Raw genomic sequence first — 17,275 nt, forward strand, 5'->3', positions numbered from 1 at the left:
CCTGACTGAAAAACTGCATTTCACAGGAAGTATCATTTGGATAATCTGGTTATCAACCAAGAAAGATAGTGCCAGAAGTTTATAAAGTCAAGTTTGTTCAGAAAGCCAATTAATGCTATCTCCACCAAAGCTGATCAGTTATTTTTGTCTTAGAATAATTTTAACAGGTTGTCTAGTTTCAGTAAAGAGTGAGCCAGGGTTACAGCTAAGTGGTAGACTGCTTACCTGGCCCCTAACAAAATTAGAAGGTGACAGATGTGAGCACAGTGGACTTTTAAATGTGTATGTGCCTGGTGTATGTATGTGTACCATCTGTAACTCAGTTCCAGTGATCAGATGCCATATGACCTGTGGACATTAGCCATGTATAGTACACACATCCATACTACAGGCAAAACACATGCATAAAAATAAATACTTTTAAAAGTCTTCATTCCCTGTGTATGAGTGTCTACTTGCATGTATGCACACCACATACATGCATGGTTTCAGAAGTGGTAAGACTACAACATATCCCTTGGTACTGAATTTACAGTTTTTGTTTTCGTTGTTGTTTTGTTTTGTTTTGTTTCGAGACAGGTTTCTCTGTGTAGCCTTGGCTGTCCTGGAACTCACTCTATAGACCAGGCTGGCCTCGAACTCAGAAATCTGCCTGCCTCTGCCTCCCAAGTGTTGGGATTAAAGGCGTGCGCCACGACCACCCGGCGAATTTACAGTTCTAAGTCTCCCTATTGGTATTGGAAACCAAACCTTGGGCCTCTGCACAAGCAGCCAGCCAGCTCTCAACCACTAAACCATCTCTCCAGCCCCTAAAATAAAACTACCCCTAGATGGCTCAGCAGTTAAGAGTACTGAGTACTCTTCCAGAGGATTGGGGTTCAATTACCTGCACTATATAACTAACTCCAGTCCTAGAGGATCTGACACCCTCTTCTGACTTCAGAGAGGACAGACCACGCACGTGCAGACAAACCAGCCATATGCATAATTTTTTAAATCAATCTAAAGTAAAACAATTACTAAAATTAATTAACATGTATGGGTTATACACCAGATACTGTTTTTGACTGTTTTTAATATACTATTCTGTTTAATGCTTAGTCCAATGAGATTATCCCCATTATTGGCCCTTTCATAAATAAACTGATAGAGAAATTGTATGATGATACCTAGTAAATAAGATCAAGGTTTTGCCCTGGTCTGGCTCCTGTTTTCCTTGTGTATTCCAGTTGAACCATAGAAGCTTCTGCTCTAGATGCAGAAAGACATATGCATGACAATAGTCTCAAAGAGCTTGCTTGGAAGGGCTAGAGAGATGGATGAGCAATTAAGAGCACCGACTGCTCTTCCAAAGGTCCTGAGTTCAATACCCAGTAACCACGTGCTGGCTTACAACATCTGTAATGGGATCTTCTGAAGAGAGCAATGGTGTACTCATATACATAAAATAAATCTTTTTTTTTTAAAGGGTTTCTTGGGGTTCGAGTGATGGCTCAGCAGTTAAGAGCACTAGCTGTTCTTCCAGAGGACCTGAGTTCAATCCCAGCACCACTCACAACTGTAACTAAGTTCCAGGGGATCGGACACTCTAACAAAGATAAACACAAGAAAAACATGCACATAAAATAATTAAAAAAAAAAAAAAGAGCTTGCAAGGCAGAGGTATGCCTGAATCCGTGAGTTTAAAACCAGCTTGGTCTACATACACAGTGAGACCCTGTCTCTAACAAGAAAAAAAAAAAAAAAAGATTTTTGAGCTGGGAATGTTAATACGCATCTGTAAGTTCTCGAGCTAGAAGTGGGAAGTTTGAAGTTTCTGACCAGCCTTGTTTCTATAACAGTAAATTAGAGACCAACCAGCAGGGCTACATAATGAGACTGTCTTAGTCGGTGTTCTGTCCCTGTGAAGAGAACCATACCCAAGGCAACTCTTATAAAAGAAAGCATTTACGTGGGAGCTTGCTTATCGCTTTAGAATGTTAGCCCACTGTCATGACAGGAAACAGACAGGCATGGCACTGGAGAAATAGCAGAGAGCCTTAGAGCTCACCCCTAGTGACCATGCTTCCTAATCCTTCTCAAACACTTCCACTCGCTAGGAACTAAGTACTCATATATATGAGCCTATGGGGCCATTCTCATTCAAATCACAGATACCCTTGCCTCAAAGTTGGGGTGGGGTGGGGTGGTGGAAGCTTAGAGTGATAGCTCAGGAGTTAAGAATGCTTGCTCTTGCGTGGTTCTATTCCAAACGTCTATGTCAGGTGGTTCACAACCATCTGTGACTCTCATTCCTGGAGATCTGATACTAGCTTTTGGCTTCCTAGCCCGAAACACTCAAAGCACCCATACACATTAGCAACAGAAAAGGTTGCTGTGGAGCCAGGCCAAGCTCAGATATCTTTTTTCTTCAGGGTGTCCTTGCATATTCTTGTTACTACAGCACTTGTGATAGCAGACAGAGGCAGGGGAATCTTACATTTAAGGTCAGCTTGGGTGTCACAGGCTGTCTCCCAGAGTAGATGAAGCTACAGAAATAGCACAGTGGAGAGTGCTTGTCTAATATGTGTGAAGCCCCAGGATCACAAACTCGCAGTGTTCTATGCTTAGATACAGACAATTCGACTTCTTCCCCACGTGGAATGAGTTCCTACTTGTTAAATTCAAATGGGTTTAGGGTGTTTACATGACTTGATATTCTTTTTTTTTTTTTTTTTGGTTTTTCAAGACAGGGTTTCTCTGTGTAGTCCTGGCTGTCCTGGAACTCACTCTGTAGACCAGGCTGGCCTCGAATTCAGAAATCCGCCTGCCTCTGCCTCCCAAGTGCTGGGATTAAAGGCGTGCGCCATCACTGCCCAGCTTATGGATTCTTGATATCCATTAGTTAATTTACTTATTTTGAGACAAAGTTTTACTGTGAAGCCTTGAGTGGCCTGGAGTTCCCTATGTAGATAGAGACCGGGTTGGCCTGCCTGAATAACAGTGTGTGCTCCTGTGCCTGGCACTTGTTTTAGATGGGGTCTCACGTAGCCAGGATGAGCTTGAGTTTACGATCCTCCCACCTTTACAAGTACATCTGTTTATTTGGAGGGGGGTGGACATGGAAGTAAGAGGATAGTGCACAGGAGTTACTTCTTCCCTTCTACCGTACGAGTTCTTGGGATACCACTCGGATCGGCAGCTTCGGTGAGATTATTTAGTGAGCCATCTTCCCCAGATTCCTATTTTCACTTCTCCAATGTTGGGCTTATAGGCACGTGTCACACATCTGGTTTTGTGAGGTTCGGTGCTGTACCCACAAAGTTATATCCCAAACCGCAAGTATTGACCAAACTACCCTTGTCATCTTGCTTTTTTATTTTTGGAGGGGAGGGGCCATGCTAGTGGTGGGTGACCATGGAAGATCACGGAGCCTCACTGACTGGCACTCTGACAGGAACAGTAAGCTCCAGGTTCAGTGAAAAGACTTTGTCTTAAAATATAACCTGGGGTGGGAGTGTCAGCGGACATCTTTAATCCCAAGATTTGGGATCCTGAGGTAGATAGATCTCTGTGAGTTCAAAGCCGGCCTGGTCTATACTGAGTGTTACAGAACAGCCAGGGTCATATAGTGTGGTCCTGTCTCAAAAGTACCAAAAGATAATTAATAGTAAACAAACATGGAGGAGAAGGGCTGGAGAGATGCCTTAGGGGTTAAGGGCACTGGCTATTCTTTTAAAGGACCCAGATTCTATTCCCAGAGCACAGAGGAGACTCACAACTCTCTATAACTTCAGTTTCAGAGGATGTCAATGTCCTCGCCTCCAAGGATAGCACACATCCACAGGATAGAAATACATGAAGGCAAAACAGCCATATACATTCACATAAACAAGGTGGAGAGTGACTGAAGACGACCCCAGGAACCAACCTCTGCATTCCCAGGACAACACTCCTAACATTGGTCTACACTCTCATCTTATTCTCTACTGAGACAGTTTCTCACTACATAGCCCGGACTCTTGATCCAAGTTGATTTGTATGTGTTAGTGTTTTGCCTGCATGCATTGTTTGCCTGGTGCCTATGAGACCAGAGGGCACATGAGTGCCCTCTAGAGGCCAGGAGATGGTGTTGGATCCCTAGAATTACAGGCAGTTGCCAGCTGAACTCTGGTCCTCTGCAAGAGCAGAGCAGTGTATGCTTTTATCCATGGAGACGTCTCACCAGACCAGCCTCTAGACTTTTTGCATTACGTCCTTGGATCTTCTTATTACTCTTGTGCCCCGTATTTCTTTCTTTTATTTGCGAATCAAATGTTGACATTGTTCTTGGTTCTTTTCTTTCTGAATTTTGTTTATTATTTATTGTCACCCAGTGTTATCCAGTGACTTTAAACTACTGCCTCCACCTCTGAAGTGCTAACATTACAGGAATGCAACATCTTGTCCTGCATTGGGCTCAGTTCCCTACTTAGCAAGGCTATTAGATATTATGTTGGTAATGGGAAGGCTGAGACCACACGACTGCCTGAGTCCAAGGCATGTCTGAACTACAGCAAGACTCTGTTTCAACAACACATACATGTAATTGCTAGGAGGATATGGGTGCTCTCCTTTTTTTCCTGCTACAGCCATTGCTAGCTTGCCACTGTCAAACAGGGAGAAACTTCCATCATCATGCAGAAAAATGGGAAGTACTGAAGGATGATGGGAAGTAATAAGGTACAATACTACAGCTCTGTGTGTTCTCAGAGGAAGACTAAGGATTTCCTTTTTAGAGCTCCACCCCGTCCCCATTGTCGCTGAATAAAGTGAGTATATCTCAGGCAAGGATGTCATTGATTCTTTGACTTTCTATCCTAGAGTAAGGCACACTTCTGGCCAGCCTCCTCTTTTATTCCAAAGTCCTTTGAGACCTGGCTCGGGCTCCTTCTCACTGTACGGTCGTTCTTTCACCTTATCTATAACCAAACTGAAGGAATGCGGTTTCAGGCAAACGTTCACTTAGCATATTCTTCCTTTCTGCTTTACCTTACGGATTTCTGCACACATATCATAGCCAAGGGGTATTACTTCTGACTTTCCATTTTGTGTTTGCGACAGAGTCGCAAGGGGCTTAAGTTAGCCCCTAGAACTCTTGACCCTGTGCCTGAAAATTTCTGGAATTACAGGGTTCTGCCAGCACGTCTGCTTAGGGCAATTTCTTTACATGATTGGGTGACTCAAAATTACCCCTCGAGTGTTAACCTTTTCTCCTCGATGCAGAGCGTCTGTTGAAGGATGGGTTGCTTTAGTTTCTTTCGTTGGGCGGATTTAAATGATAAAGAGCCTCCAGGTTTCAGATCTGGAAACTTCCACCCTCACTACTGTGGCGGAAACCCCACGTTTTGGGGCCACAGAAGGCTCCTGACTTTCAGGACGCCACCACTCAACTTCCGCGGCTGTCACCTAACTCAAGGCCCAAGGACAGTCAAAGACGGCAGAGTGCACACATTCAACGGAACCCCGCCCCTTTATTTCAACGTAGTTCCGCCAAAAACCCTCTCTTACTGACGTTCCTATGGCCCAATTAGGTGTCGAGGTTTAGAGGGCGGCTTCTCCAATTAAAAAAGTGATTGTCAGATTGACATCAGTTTAGACCAATAGATGATGAGATCTGAGGTTTTTACCCTATAGGAGCGTCAGTGCTGATGACGAACAGCAAGATCATCCAATGACTGTGTCCACGGCGGAATCTGTCCCGTCCCAGCCGCAGGACCCGCGGCGGGGACCGCTGCGGCTCTCAGTCTCCACCCGGACTCCGCCATGTTGGGTCTTGTGGGGCGTGTGGCCTCGGCCTCGGCCTCCGGGGCCTTGCGGGGACTCAGCCCTTCGGCGGCGCTGCCACCTGCCCAGCTTCTACTGCGAGCCGCTCCCGCCGGGGTCCATCCTGGTAAGCGCCTTCCTGGAGGAGGGAGTTTGGTTCTTCTCCCCATGACCTTGAGCTTGGGCCTAGCAGATCCGTGCTCCATAAGGGTCCCGGGTCATCTGACTACTGTCCAGCCCCGGAGTGCAAGGACAGTCGGCCGTGGGAGCGTTGATCGAACCAGCAGTGTCTCATTTTGTGACGTTAAAGTGGCGGGCAGCTGCCTTGACCTTGAGGTTCTGATGGGGATACCAAACTCAAGAATAATGGCGGTTTTGTGCACGAGGTTGGGAAAGCAGTGCGGGCGGGTTCCCGATTGCAGGGTGGCCTTCTCCACGCGGCTCCCTATCTTACAAGAGACTTACTTTGGGCTCAACTAGCCTTCCCTTGGGGGATAAGTCGGGGATTGCGGTGACCTTAAGCTGTCCTAAACACCAACGCCGTCCAATGTCTTTTTGTCTCCTAGCCAGAGACTATGCGGCGCAGGCGTCTGCGGCCCCGAAGGCAGGCACCGCCACCGGGCGAATCGTGGCAGTCATTGGCGCCGTGGTGGACGTCCAGTTCGATGAGGGATTACCACCTATCCTAAATGCCCTGGAAGTGCAAGGCAGGGACAGCAGACTGGTTTTGGAGGTGGCCCAGCATTTAGGTGAGTAGGATTTTTTTAGGGGTGGTGAAGGGCTTGTTAAGCTAAAATATCATAAGATCTGTGCCGTCTCCCGTCTGTGATGACTTGACCCAAATGACTTTCGTTCTTCTGAGTCTGCTGAAGCCACACTCAGGTCCTGAGAGAGGGAGGCTTGTTCTTTTGATCACCGTTACATACTGTTAGGTTTCGGTGTTTAACCTAACGTCTTTGTGCCTTCATTCTGTCTGACAGGGGAGAGCACGGTCAGAACAATTGCTATGGATGGCACTGAAGGCTTGGTTAGGGGCCAGAAAGTACTGGATTCGGGGGCACCCATCAAAATTCCTGTTGGTCCTGAGACCTTGGGCAGAATCATGAATGTCATTGGAGAACCTATTGATGAGAGAGGTCCTATCAAAACCAAACAGTAAGTTCCCCTCATTGCATTTGTGAACACGGGAATGGTTTTCTTGCAGTTTTACACAATAGGGTAATAACTGGTAGTAAAGCAAAGTTTTCCCACAGTACTACTTCAATTTCTGTTGTATTCAGTTATTAAAAGTAAAGATAGAGAAGTTTGGATTGCTGAAAACCTGCTACATAGAATCCCCTATTAATTATTTAAAGCTTGTGTTCATGGCTTACATTATGGATTTTCTAATATTTACAGGTCTTTATTTTCTTATTGATATATCAGGAGGGAGGTATATCAGGTATATTGTTTGTTCTTGAGACAAAATTGTTTTAATGTGGAGAGTTAGATGTTCCATGACAGCTTACTTGGACAAGATTAGACTTGACTGTCAGCGGAGTCTAGAGCAGCTTTCCAGCGTGGTGACTAGGTACTGATCCTTTTCTCCGTGAACCTTACAGATTCGCTCCTATTCATGCCGAGGCTCCTGAGTTCATAGAGATGAGTGTTGAACAGGAAATTCTGGTGACTGGCATAAAGGTTGTGGATCTGCTGGCACCATACGCCAAGGGTGGGAAAATTGGTAAGTTAGTTTTTGGTACGTTTTCCAAATAAAGGGTGGAAACACCATCTTTGGAATGTGTTTTGACAGCCTTCGGTGATGATTAGCTTCTGACTTTCGTTCTTCTGAGTTTGCTGAAGCCAGTTGCCATTCCTGAGAAGGGGAAAATGGACAGAACTAACAGTTTTTGAAGGCTGTTTGATTTGGGAATGCAGAGATCTGAAATACTTCTTCCTAACCTAGGACTCTTCGGAGGTGCTGGTGTTGGAAAGACTGTGCTGATCATGGAGTTAATCAACAATGTTGCTAAAGCCCATGGTGGTTACTCCGTGTTTGCTGGTGTTGGTGAGAGGACCCGTGAGGGCAATGATTTATACCATGAAATGATTGAATCTGGTGTTATCAACCTAAAAGATGCCACTTCCAAGGTGAGCTCTATTCAGAAAACTGTTGTGTTAATATTTGACGTGACAGGGCCCCAGGTTCTGTAAACAAAATACTCTCCCACCACCACTGTCCAGAATATCAATATATTTTCTCTGGTGTGAGAGATTTCTAGACTTCAATTTTGTTTGATAAGTAATCCAGTTCTTTGAAAGCTGATTTGAAGGTGTGAAGTGGAAGCCGCTTACATATCTCAGGCAGTCTTATTTTTAGTTCAGAAATTATTTTCAGCATTTTGAATTTTTATGAAATTTGCAAACAAATGTTAGCATATAGTGGGAGACTCCATTAGTGGTCTTTCTCTCTGACTGGGAATGTTGGATTTCTATGTGGCTTCCTTATTACTTGCTGGCTTTTCTGACTTGTGTATGTTCTACAGGTAGCGTTGGTATATGGGCAGATGAACGAACCACCTGGTGCTCGAGCCCGGGTAGCTCTGACTGGTCTGACCGTTGCTGAATACTTCAGAGACCAGGAAGGCCAGGATGTCCTGCTGTTTATTGACAACATCTTCCGCTTCACCCAGGCTGGCTCCGAGGTATGCGAGGCCTACAGGCCTGGTTTGTTGAACCAGTTGAGCATATTAGAAGAAAGACATAGACACCCAAGACCCTTGTTCTTTACTTCTTTCTCTCAGGTATCTGCCTTATTGGGCAGAATCCCTTCTGCTGTAGGCTACCAGCCCACCCTAGCCACTGACATGGGTACAATGCAGGAAAGGATCACCACCACCAAGAAGGGATCCATCACTTCCGTGCAGGTAAAGGGAATGAAGTGGATAGAGATTTCAGTTGGTAAAGCAAACCCAGGGAGATGAAACCGTATTATATGTGGGGCTAGAGAGATGGTTCATGGTTAAGAATACTTTTAGCTCTTCAGGTTGTCAGTACCATGTCAGATGGCTCACCTCACCATCTGTAACTACATCGTCAGGAGATCTGGTGCTCTCTTTTGGCTTCCATGGGCACCTGCACACACGGTGAAGGTGAACATGCTCAGTCGGGGGAGAAGGACAGACACCGTGTGCTGGGTGAAGTGGCACGTACCTTTAATAATCCAAGCACGCACATGAGGCAGAGGCAGGTGGATCTCTGAGATTGAGGCCAACCTGCTCTAGGTAGAGTTCCAGAACAACCAGTGTTTCAGAGAAGTAAAAAAATTCTTGCTACATCTCAAAAGGGGCTTGTTTATTTGTTTATTTGAGGGGGCTGTTTGAGAAAGGGTCTCATTATTATGTAGCCTTGAAGTGTTTGGAACTTTTTTTGGTGTGTGAACCAGGCTGGCCTCTTAGAGATACATCCACCTGTCAAGGATTGGGATTAAATGCGTGCATACTCAAGGGCACTTTTTTTTTTTTTTTTTTTGGTTTTTCGAGACAGGGTTTCTCTGTGTAGCCCTGGCTGTCCTGGAACTCACTCTGTAGACCAGGCTGGCCTCGAACTCAGAAATCCGCCTGCCTCTGCCTCCCAAGTGCTGGGATTAAAGGCGTGCGCCACCAACGCCCGGCTAAGGGTACTTTTAATTAGGAAGAGTTAGCCAGTTAAAATAATGTGTAAAATTATGTATTTGCATGCTGGATTGTAAAGGTTACATCAGAAACAAAATATGCTTATCATTATCTGGGCCTGGTATTACATACATATACCTGGGATCTTAGCGCATGGGAAACAGGCACAAGGATCAGGGACTCAAAGCTATTTCCAGCTACATGGTGAATTCCTGGCTAACTTGACTACATGACACTGTCTCAAACCAAGAAATGAGACAGTCCTCAAGTAATTCTAAGGTACTGACTGGGGCTGGAGAGATGGCTCAATAGTTAAAAGTATTTTCTGTAGGTAGGTGGTGGTAGCCCACAGGAAGCAGAGGCAGGCAGATCTCCAGGTTTGAGGTCAGACTGGTCTAGAGCAAATTCCAAGACAACCAGACTACATAGAGAAACCAAAAATACCAAGTGCTTTCCCAGTACCTAATGGTGGCTCACAACCACCTGTAATTCCAGTTCCAGAGGATCTGCTGCCCTCTTGTACATTCTGCAGGCTCCTTCATGCATATGGTGCACAGTGACAGTAAAGCACCTCTGTGGGTTTTCTGATGTCAGATCTGCCTGCGCGGCTACTCACTTTCTACTCAGCTTAGTTTCCCAGCATAGCAATCCTTCTGCCTTTGCATCGTATGAGCTGAGATTATAGACAGGAGCTACTACATCTAGCTTTCATTGTCATCTTGCTTGTTTGTTGTGTATTCCGAGGCACACAACAAGCAGGCAACAATAGCAAAATAACAATGCTAAACAGACCTTACTTCTAGAGATGCACCCTCATGGTCATATTAACTTAGCTGTTGCAGTGCAGGGACATCTTTTTTTTGTTTTGTTTTTGGTTTTGTTTTTTTTTGAGACAGAGTTTCTCTGTGTAGCCCTGGCTGTCCTGGAACTCTGTAGACCAGGCTAGCCTCGAACTCTTGAACTCAGTAATCCGCCTGCCTCTGCCTCCCAAGTGCTGGGATTAAAGGCGTGCACCACCACCGCCCGGCCAGGAACATTTTTTTTAAGAGCAAAACTTAAAAGTGTTAGCATAGTATGCTGACCCAGATAAGGGAGTCTGTAGCTTAATCTAGTCCCAGGGATGGCAAGAAAAAAAAGACCTTGATTTGGGGGGAGGGGGGCAGTTGAAAAGGGCTGGCTTAAGCAGGAAGGAGTTGGTTTGCTACTGATCTCTCCTGGGTTCTTGACTCATGTTAGGCTATCTATGTGCCTGCTGATGACCTGACTGACCCCGCCCCTGCAACTACCTTCGCCCATTTGGATGCTACCACTGTGCTGTCCCGTGCTATTGCTGAGTTGGGCATCTATCCAGCTGTGGATCCACTGGACTCCACCTCTCGAATTATGGACCCCAACATTGTTGGCAGTGAGCACTATGATGTTGCCCGAGGGGTGCAGAAAATCCTGCAGGTGAGTCTCCGTGGGGTCAGTGGTCACCATCGAATCATAAGGAATTTGAGAGCTCTGTAAGACTTTTTCTAGTCAGTTGTGTGATCGATGTCAGTTGAGAATGGATTGATACTGCTGATAAGGTGTCCCTAGTACTTCACCCTTAGAATCCAGTTGTCAGCCTGGCGGTAGTGGTGCACATCTTAAATGCCAGCACTCATGAGGCAGAGACCAGCCTGATCTACAGGGATAGTTCTAGAATAGCCAAGGCTACACAAAGAAACTGTCTCAAAAAAAAAAAAAATCAGTTGTTTTCTAGTGTAGTTGAATAGGCAGAATAGGACACCAGCCTTGGTTGACAGCTACCTGGCGCTTCTGAAGAAGTGTGCACTTCACTCTGTCCTTCCTCCTGCTTGCTTTCAGGACTACAAGTCTCTCCAGGACATCATTGCCATCTTGGGTATGGATGAACTTTCTGAGGAAGATAAACTGACTGTGTCCCGGGCAAGGAAGATACAGCGCTTCTTGTCTCAGCCATTCCAGGTCGCTGAGGTCTTCACAGGTCACATGGGAAAGCTGGTGCCCCTGAAGGAGACCATTAAAGGATTCCAGCAAATTTTAGCAGGTGAGGTTTTTTTTCTATCAAGCCTAGCCATAAAAATGAGAGAAAACTGAAACCAATCTTCTTGTTCTAACATGATGGAGTGATACATACCATATTCCACCTTTCTTAAAGGGGCCACCACCCTGCCTTTCATTAGCTGTCCCATGTCACTGAGTTGAAAGTGAGAATTTTAACTCAGGTGCTCCAAATTACGGGTTTTTCTGTGTAGAACCAGCTGTCCTGGAACTCTGTAGACCAGGTGTTTTTTTTTAAGTGCTTGTGTGTCTGAGGTATGTATGTGCCATCCCATGAGGTGTTAGAACCCCCAGGAACAGCCAGTGGAGGTCAGAAGAGGTGTCAGGTCCCTGGAGTGTTACATACAGGTGGGTAGAGCAGTAGTCGGTGTTAAGCTGCCTCCTCAGCCCCAAACTTACATTCATCCACTACATCTTGTCTTAAATTACATAATCACTGCATGAATGCAGAAACTGGACACAAAATAAATCATTAAAAACAGTTACACTTGGGAGGGGGTGGATATGGTGCACACCTTCAGTGCCAGCACTCCTAAGTAGATCTCTAGGGGCTTGAGTTCCAGGCCAGCCAGGAACATACCCCAACCCCTAGCCCACCCCCACCCCCCAAAAAAAAACCAAAAGTAAATTTCACTTGGAAGTTTAAGAAACGTTTCCTCACATGAAAAGAATTCATTCGTCCGACCAGTGGGCTCGGGTGGTGAGGGGTTCATCCTGCAGAAGGTTGCAGCTTCTCACTAACGACGTTTCCCCTGTGCAGGTGACTATGACCACCTCCCAGAACAAGCCTTCTACATGGTGGGACCCATTGAAGAAGCTGTGGCAAAAGCTGACAAGCTGGCAGAAGAGCATGGGTCGTGAGTGGCCCTTTAGCCAAACTCCGCACTCTGCACTGACCTCTCCATGCTGAGAGCTCAGTTTTCCATGTAGGCCACACAGAGCCTTGATTGAAGATGTGATGTTCTCTCTGAAGAGTATTTAAAGTTTTCAATAAAGTATATACCCCTCATTTATGTCTGGTTTATCTTGCTTCTCAACAGCTTACAGTTGAGTTCACAGGCCACATTTAGGGTTAAGTCATGTTAGAAACAGGATTATCCAAAAGATCAATTTATTAATCTGATTCTATGGGTTTTGTGTTGTTTCGTAATAGGCCCAGCTTTGGTTTTTAGGATAATTTTTGTTTTTTGCTCCAAGTATCACTAAACTGTTTCCCCCCTGGGGAAGATAGATGGCTTATTCAAGACGGATTAAGTTTTTAGGAAATGTTGAATATCTGTCACAATTGCGGGTTTTGCCTAGGCACTTACTCTTCAGGAAGTTCTGATACTGCCAAATATTTGAATAAGCCTAGCTGCACATGTTTCTGTTTGAATCTGCCGGGCAAAAAAATATGAGGTCTGGAAGATCTCTTACAAAAATATTGGAAGACTTAATGGTGTTACAAAGACCAATTTTTATAGTGTTGCCATTGGGGCTTTCGAAAAGCAGTACTTCCTCTTCATAAAATGTGTACCTTCGTGCACACTATGCTAAGATGTATTTTGTGCCCTACAACGGCCTCTTGTGGAAGCAGTTGAGACTACAAGAACTGCAATCTCACCATTTTGAAACCTATTAAAGGCTATTTGCAAGGAGGTACTTCTGTCTTTTAGTGACTATTTACAAACCAGCTGGAGCTGGCCTAGGGAGGAGCCTGCATCTATAAGCTCCACCTTGCAAGGTGTTCCACTTAGGGTAGAGCTCGGCAGGGGCAGCTGGACTCCCAATTCTGAGCTCCCTGTGACCTGAAGGCTCTGGGAGAGGTTCCTGGGGTGGATTAGAGGCTTGAGCGTCCATCTGTGACGTCCCTGGCTCCAGTTCTTCCTGTGTCAAGATCAGGACAGAAGGTGGCGCCCCTGAGTTGCCTGTGTTTGGTAGTTTGCTCTCGGAGCTTGGGTCGGGGGAAATGCTGTTATGGGGGTGGGGACGCCTCCTCCAGATCCTGACTGGAGTGGGCAAAAAGCTGGTGAAGACCTAAGAGTACATACAGGTCACCTCTTTCTGCTTTGTCACCCAAATCCAGACTTGGAAACTGATATTTTAAAGGTCATTTGCATCCTGGGGTTCGTGTTCTTTAACAGAACCCTTTTCTCTCGCTAGCTGCAACTCTTTGTTTTCTTCATCCTTTACTGTCCCCTTCAACCACAGTCCTAAAGTACTAATATAGTTCTAACCTTCCTCCATATTTCTCCTGGTCGGCCCTGTCCTCGCCTCCTCCCTCTCTCCACCCAATGAAAGCCCCGCCCTTCCCTCCTCCCTCCCACCCCAGTCTGTCATACAGGGACATCACCCTACAGCAGTTCAGGCTGTGTGGTTCGCAGGAAGCATACATTGGCTTTTTGGGTTTTTTTCGAGTTCCCAGCCTATAGTTGGGCAGGATCTAACAGTACCCTGCGTTTAAAGCAAGACCCAAGGACAGTGAGAAGCCGGGTCCTAATCTGGAGTCCCGCCAGCCTGACATGGGTAAGTATGATAGCCGCCCCTGGGAAAGGCCTGAGGGATGCCTAGCTCCCTCCCTGGCTGACTCAGCAGGGGTGGGGCCTAACCTTTGCTCTTTTGAGGGGTGAAGGAGGGGAAATGGACTGTGGGGGACACGGGGCTTAGCTGGTGAGCTGCTGAACATGAGATCTCCTAGCATTGGCAAGCTCCAGCTCTGAGAGCCTGGGGTTGTATCTTAGGTTAGGGCTTCCTTCCTCACCCTTGAACGCCTTCCCCCCGCCCCAATTTAAGTGCAGAGATTCAAGTAGTATTTTACTGTATTCAATACTAGTCCAGTCTTAGTCTTGTAAGAGATGCTTCCCCTCCCCCTAGTTTCTCTCAGTGTTTCTTCCTCCCCCTACTTTAACCCACCACCGGGTCGGGGCTGCACTGAGCAGCTGCTTCCTGTTGCCCCAGAGGTTGCTGCAAGGGTGGTGGTGGTGGCTGGGGCCAAACCGAGCGATTGAATAAAGCCGATTCTCAGCCCTGCATCAGCCTCACTACCCTGTCACGGGTGGCCTCCACAATATCCAGAGGGTTGGCAGGACAGGGTGCCTTTTGCCTTTGTGGTTTCCTGATTCCAGATCTGTACAGCTGTAGTACGGATAGGGCCCGGAGAAGCGTGTTTACCTAGGAGGGCGCTGTGCGTGACCCCGACATGCTCGGCCTTGAGCTCCCTCTCCTGCTCCCCTGGGCCTCCTTGAATCTCTGTGGCTCCCACTGTCTCCCCAGCCTCCTTTGTGAATAAGTCTTGGCTGGCGCCCGGTGCCGGCAGGGAGAGCTCTTCAAGTACTCCAGTCCAGACCCACCGCTGTCCTCAACTACGTAAAGTTTCTGTCTTTTCCTGCATCTGGGATCCTTCCTGGTTCTGGCCCCTAGGAGACGCCACCCGCCGTCCCCTCCCCCAGCGGAGCCTTCGCGAGCGACAGCCGTCCCTGAGCGCTCGTCCTCACCCGGGTGGCTCCTGCCCCTTTAAGCGCCACCTCCCCCCCGCCCCCCACCCCCGCCGCCGGCCTCGGGCTGGGGGAGGAGGCGCCGCCGCCCGGCTCGGCCACCTGCGCCGCCGCCGCCGCCCGGCCCGGCCCGGCCCTGCTTCAGGTGAGGCCCGGCATCCGCCTCCAAGGCCCGGGGCGGGGTGGGATCCGGTGCAGGACGTCCCCGGTAGCCGCGTCCTCCCCTGGGATCCAGGCTCTGACCTTCCCTGCGCCGGCTGCCCTTGCTCTCGCTCTCTCTCTCTCTCTCCCCCGCGCTGCCCGCTCGCCCGTTCCTCCCCTGTCCTCTGCGCCGGGGATCCGGAGGCTTCTCACGCCTCTCCGCCATCCTCTCCCGGGAACCCCTCCTATTCCGGTCCCGGATCTCCCCTCCCCCGCGCCTCCGTCTCCAGAAAGCTCTTCCCGCGGTCTGAGGTTTCGCCCTCCTCTTCTCTGGAACTAGCGCTTTCCCACGCCATCCTAACCCCGGGCGGGGTGTGGGGTGTGTGTGGGGGAGAGGATAACCGCCACCCCAACCCCTCTCCCGGTCGTGCGGGGGGTGGGGTGGGGTGGGGGGCGCGACGCACGGTGAACAGGCGCTGTCCGCCCTGCTCCGCTCAACCCTTCAAGTTCAGCTAAGTCCCACCTAAAGCTTTTCCTGCGGAGTTTGGGGTCGGACCCGAGCACCGCCCCCTGGATCTCGGTGGGAAGGGCCCTCGGCCCGGCTGGGGCTGGCCCCTCCCCCGAGCCCTGGCGCCGGGGGCAGCGGCGCTGCGGGGACCTTGTGATCTACTCCGCTCCGGCGGCTGTTGCGGCAGAACGGACTGGGGCTAGATCTCTAAGGGATTTGGGGTGCTGGGTAAGGCAAAGGAAGCCCGACCTTCTCTATTTCAGGGAGGGGGAAAAAAAAACAAAAACCAAAAACCCAACGACCTGTCACTGTCTTATGTGCTTACCGTGGAGCTGTCCATTGGGGAATTTGGAGACTAAATCTGGGGGACACGGACCCACTTGGAGAAGGGGAGGGGGTTGTATTCCTTTTGGCGTATTATGAGAGAATCTAACCTTACCAAAAGATTGTCTTGTCCCAACCTGAGTGCCGAAAAGGGACCAATGGGGATTGCTACAGGGCCGTCAGCGAGTGGGAGGTCTTTATAATTACCCTACCTTCAATAGGGAATACTCCTTCCGCCAACTCCAGCTGAGCCCGGAACTCTTTCTCTAGTGCCCCTGCCTCCAGAAATTATAAGAATGGGTGTCGGGGTTTGTCTTATACTATTCTGAGTCACAACTAAAGGTGCTGGGAGGGGCACTCTGTGTGTGTGTGTGTGTGTGTGTGTGTGTAGAGCCTGTGGTGCTCAAGGTTGGATGTCTGGAAGTGGAAAGGGAAGATACAGCTAGGATGCATACCGCCATCTCACAGCCCCAGCCATCTGGCTCCAGAGTGGCTGGCACAATGGCAGCTGACCCAGAGTCAGGAGGTACAGCAGGAACAGGGAGAGTGAGAAGGGAGTGCCAGGCACTTATCCCCACATCATTTCTCATCATCCTCTGGCTTCTTTTGAGGGAGGTTCAGCCTGTTCCCCAGATACCATTCTCGCAAGTTGCTAATAAAATGACCGTTGGGCCCTCTCTCTTTGGAGTAGCTTCTTGGAGGGAGGCTTGTTGGCTATCCAGCCACATTGTACGGGATTGACAAATGTTTGGAGATACATGGGGTGAAGTCTGCCTTTTGTTGTTCAGATTTGGCACGGGGAGGGGGGTCACAAGTATTGTATGTCAAGACACCTGGCAAAAAGTAAAACGCTCTGGGGCGTATTCCCAACCCACCTTTATTCTTCAGAGAGCAGGGACAGATCCCAGCCTAGGTGGGGTAAAGCGATAAAAGCCCTTCTGTACCAGATGGGGAGAACGTATTATATGTCCTGTTTTTCTCTAATACCCGGTGGTCTTCTATCTTACCCTTTTCTTTACTGGCTTGAGGCTGGGTTTGGGCCTAAAGGTTGCCGAGGAGACTAGGCCCTGGGGCTCGGAAGGGGTGGGGACAGTGGGGCACAGGAGTAACCGGCTCTTCCGGAGCCAGCTGTGGGTGTGTGTGGGTGTGTGGTGGTGAAGCGAAGGGGCGTGGCCACGGACGTCTGACTGGCGCAGGCTCCTCCTCTGCGTGCCCTGTCTTGAACTGGTTAGCCGCTGGGTGGGAGGTGGGAAGATTCATCTGCCCTGGAAAAGGATAAGAAAGATACCAGTTTTCCTCTACACCTTTCTCTTCCCTTTCCTGCC

The 17,275-nt window shown here is 48.3% G+C and overlaps 2 protein-coding genes and 2 non-coding genes across 6 annotated transcripts in view; all 4 read left to right on the forward strand.

Moving 5' to 3' along the window:
• Window positions 1-5,764: 5,764 nt before the first annotated feature.
• On the forward strand, window positions 5,765-12,513 carry Atp5f1b (ATP synthase F1 subunit beta). The gene is made up of 10 exons (XM_028786706.1): window positions 5,765-5,911; window positions 6,351-6,533; window positions 6,765-6,939; window positions 7,386-7,507; window positions 7,730-7,914; window positions 8,310-8,468; window positions 8,568-8,690; window positions 10,674-10,886; window positions 11,289-11,490; window positions 12,265-12,513. Exons 1-10 carry the CDS (start codon window positions 5,785-5,787, stop codon window positions 12,363-12,365), a joined length of 1,590 nt encoding a protein of 529 aa, XP_028642539.1. The 5' UTR covers window positions 5,765-5,784; the 3' UTR covers window positions 12,366-12,513.
• Window positions 6,604-6,679, forward strand: LOC114638303. The gene has a single exon (XR_003713861.1). It is a non-coding gene; the product is annotated as a small nucleolar RNA SNORD59 (small nucleolar RNA).
• Window positions 7,577-7,648, forward strand: LOC114638302. Its single transcript, XR_003713860.1, has one exon. It is a non-coding gene; the product is annotated as a small nucleolar RNA SNORD59 (small nucleolar RNA).
• Window positions 12,514-13,842: 1,329 nt separating the features above from the next.
• The window catches only part of Baz2a (bromodomain adjacent to zinc finger domain 2A), a 36,785-nt gene continuing 33,352 nt past the window's right edge, over window positions 13,843-17,275 (forward strand). For 2 of the 3 annotated variants that reach the window (XM_028786603.1, XM_028786602.1), the window contains exon 1: window positions 13,843-14,009. The gene's annotated coding sequence lies outside the window, so the exon portion shown is untranslated. Of the gene's footprint in view, window positions 14,010-15,049; window positions 15,123-17,275 lie in introns of those variants that run through there. The other variant, XM_028786604.1, reaches the window with a different exon arrangement.

This window comes from Grammomys surdaster, unplaced genomic scaffold, assembly GCF_004785775.1.
Source record: "Grammomys surdaster isolate TR1022 unplaced genomic scaffold, NIH_TR_1.0 125562, whole genome shotgun sequence".
Taxonomy (NCBI): domain Eukaryota; kingdom Metazoa; phylum Chordata; class Mammalia; order Rodentia; family Muridae; genus Grammomys; species Grammomys surdaster.